The following is a 3,908-nucleotide window of genomic DNA, read 5'->3' on the forward strand; positions in this document are numbered from 1 at the left end:
AAATAATTATTATTAAATATAATTTAATAATAATATATAATTTAATAAAATTCAATATAATTATTCTTATATGAATTTACTAAAATCATAATATATAATACTATAAAAATAATATATAATCTACTTTATTATTTTTAAACTGCAATACATATTTAATGTGCTAAAATATCATTAGTGAAACAAATAATTTAATTATTCTACAATAAAAAAAATATTAGCAGTAATAAATAACTTGAGAATTATATTTTGCATAAACATAATATTCATATATTAACAAAAAGTTACATGAAATTCATGAAATTCTATGTCATAATCCATATGTTATACAGTTTTACAACATCAAAAAGTTAGAACATTGTAATGACATACCATCCCAAATATTACGAACAGAAAAAGTTACGAAAATATCATCAACAGAACCATGATTTTTAATGGTCAGCAAGAAATCTTCTGACCCATTCCAACCGCACATCAGAAGGTAAACTAAAGAAAATGAGCATCTGCGTTGGATGATCTGGAATTTTGCTCAATGCTCGATAATGCTCATCCGCAGTTAAACCTTCTATTTCACATAAGGTTGGATATAAATTTATAGCTTTTTCTTGGATGATCTGGAATTCTTCTGACTTTTTTTGAACTACCACATCGGAGGCAATACTCCTACTGATTTGTTCGCCAATGGCCCGCATGTTTTCCGCCAATAAAGTGGCAACATCATGAAATGAAGAAGAAATATGATCACTTGCATCAGAATTCTTTTTTCTTCTTCTTTGAAGATGTGTAACCCATTTGGTTTCTATCTGGTTGCGGTTCCGTAGCAGAAACATCCATGTCATCCAAAGAGACATCAGCTTCGCAGTCATAGAATTCGTTTCTTTCTTCATTAATATCTGTAGTAGGTACATCCTGAACATTTATTTCTTCAATAACATCAGCGGCTGTTTGAGCATCTTTCCTAGTCGTTCGATCTCTTGCGTAGATGGTAGTAAGTTGGTCGTAGTAAAGGAAACTACGATGTCTGAATTGACCGGCTTCTTTATGACTCTATAAAAATGAGGAAATCATTTTAGTTATAAGTTTGGTAAAAATAAGATAATAAAGACTTGAAATAATTCTTACATTTAAATAAGAGTTCCAAACCGCATCTTCAGCAACAACGAGCTGCCTATGCTCATTCCAACCAAAACTGCTATTGTTTTGGCCATTAAGCATGTCATACACGATTGACCAATCCCTTTTTAGTAACCTAATCCTCGATTCAATATTAGGTCTAGCCTTCAACATTTCATTGGTTAAAGCATTTTCTAACATTTTTTCCAACTCGTTTAAATAACCGGCTTTGAACCCCGTATCAACATTAAAGGTTCCAACATTGTGCAAGTCCACCATACTGGAAAACAATGCTGCATCTTCTTCTGGAATCCATTTCCTTTTGGTTCCTCGAGAAGCTTAGGAAGAAACATTTGATTCTGAAACACCTGACATAATTATCTTAAGAAAAAAAACAAATTAAAATTAAGTTTAATATCATGAATCAAAAGGTGAACACTTTATAAAATTAAAATTAAGTTCAATATCATGAATCAAAAGCTCAACACTTTATAAAATTATAACACATGATGAATGAAAAGAAATTAAATTATAATTCAACAAGTTTAGTACAATACAAAAAACAATTCAAACACCACCAAAGTTTCACAAACTAGATACATAAAATAACATAAAAAAATTAACTCAAATTCATTTTGTCCCTAAACCTAATTAATTTCTAGATGCTTGCCATTCATCGAACATTTGGTTGGCTAGTTCCATCCTCCAAGTAGCCCATGCATTCGATGGATGAATATTTACGATATTCGGTTCATCGTCATCTACCACATTACTAGGTAATCCTTCTCCCACCTCCGCTTCAATAGGATCAATACTCATATGGGTTCGAATAAAATTATGGAGCAAACAACATGCAATAATGATTCTATTGTGCACCCTTACAGGATAGAATGATGGACTTCTAAGTATTCCCCATCTAAGTTTTAATAACCCAAAGCATCTTTCAATAACATTACGTGCTGAGGCATGTTTCATATTAAAAAATTCTTCCGGAGTACTTGGCTGATAACCCTGACCCCACTTATTCAAATGATATCGTTGTCCTCTAAAAGGTGCATCCAGCATCAACTAGAAAATAACAATCTATAAAAAAACTTTTTTTAAAATGAATAATTCCCCAAAAAAGTTTGATCTTAATGAATAATTCAAAGTCCTCTAACTTTCCACTTTACCATGAGGAACTTTTAGTCCATGTCTCCTACTAATGGCATCTTGAAGAACCCGTCCATCAGCAACAGAACCTTCCCAACCTGGAAGAACATAAACAAATTGCATAGCAGGTGTACAAACACCTGGCATGTTTGTTGCTATGTCACCTTTTCGCGTTCGATATCTAGGTTTATCAACTATTGGAACCCTAATCTTGATGTGGGTTCCATCAAGAGCACCTAAGCAATTCTATATCACATGTTATAAAACCTTGAGTTAGGATACTAAATTTAAATCTAAATTAACTAAATTATGTACAAGCTATATATAAAACTCAGTCCAATACCTTAAACCATTTCCACCTTGTGTCTGAAGAATTAGCTGTAATTGGCTCTGCCTTTTTAAATAACACATCTTGTAAACGTATGACAGCATTTAAAACACTATGAAATGATCTGCTAACAGTTTCCCTGAACCTATTAAAGTGATGCTTGATAACTCGATTTTTAAGGTGATGGGAAATGACATGTAAAAACATTGCCACTTGCTCATCAACAAGCATGTTCCTTGACGACTTCAATCCCCCTAACGTTTGTAACATCTCACATAGTTTAAAAAAGGCAATTCTATTCATCCTAACTTGTTCAATACATGTCTCGTCACTAGCATATATAAGCCTTTTCACATAATCTCGTTTTACATAAAAATCTAAAATATAGGACCTAATCTTTGGTCTATAAGTATGTAGGCTATGGCTAGCACCCAATGTAAGTAAGAACCAACTCGTAATTCTACAGATTTGCAACCATATTGTCAATGCAATACCAATTCTTTTACGCCTCACACTTTGTACAATTAAAGGCAGACGAGCCATTACTGCAAGATAGTAATGTGTTATATATCTTCAAATCGTAGTAAAAGGGTCACATTTCTCCAATCATAATTTCAATAACAGTAAAATAAAATTAAATAATTTAATTGCCAAAGAACTTACAGTGATTGTGTGAATACAAGACGTTCAACTGTGGGTGGAGGAAGCAATCAAACAAGCCAAAGAAGAAGAGGAAGCAATAACACACTATCAAAGAAAAATGAAACAAATTTAGAATCTTTACGAAGTAAAAAATAGAAATTAAAATTATCTTTGCAACTTGAAAATCATTTCTTTATCAAATTAGTTATCATGATATAAAATCACTTTAGGCCTCGATAATACAATCACAGATGGCATGCCTTAGTCTATTAACCAAAACCTTATGTAGAATTAGACTATCCTTGTGAGGTGAACAAATTTTGAAAATAGTCTAGAGCAATTTGCATAAATTCTTCGTCTTCAAAATCTTTGATCATGTTATTTTTTGATGCTTTGTAGGTATATGTATAATTGAGCTAAAATTAAAATTTCATCTATATATTGAATTAAAATTAAAATTATATTTATACAATTGCACCAAAATAAAATTTTTAAATCACATTCTACATCAAATTAAAATTTAATGTAATTTTAAGATTTATTTGAAATTTTGTTGTCACTAGCATTTATTCTTAATATTCATTACGATTAATTAAAACAATATTTTGTTAATTAAAAAATTAAAGACTTTATAATTATTAAACGGTATTTAATAATTAAATATATAATTTAATTA

General features: G+C 30.7%; 1 protein-coding gene across 1 annotated transcript; it reads right to left on the reverse strand.

The window, feature by feature from the left end:
* Positions 1-286: 286 nt before the first annotated feature.
* Positions 287-3,417, reverse strand: LOC105788492 (uncharacterized). The gene is made up of 3 exons (XM_052626908.1): positions 3,254-3,417; positions 1,120-1,491; positions 287-1,044 (listed from the first exon to the last, which is right to left on the reverse strand). Exons 2-3 carry the CDS (start codon positions 1,387-1,389, stop codon positions 748-750), a joined length of 567 nt encoding a protein of 188 aa, XP_052482868.1. The 5' UTR covers positions 1,390-1,491; positions 3,254-3,417; the 3' UTR covers positions 287-747.
* Positions 3,418-3,908: the final 491 nt, after the last annotated feature.

The sequence above is a fragment of the Gossypium raimondii genome, chromosome 13 (assembly GCF_025698545.1).
Source record: "Gossypium raimondii isolate GPD5lz chromosome 13, ASM2569854v1, whole genome shotgun sequence".
NCBI lineage: Eukaryota > Viridiplantae > Streptophyta > Magnoliopsida > Malvales > Malvaceae > Gossypium > Gossypium raimondii.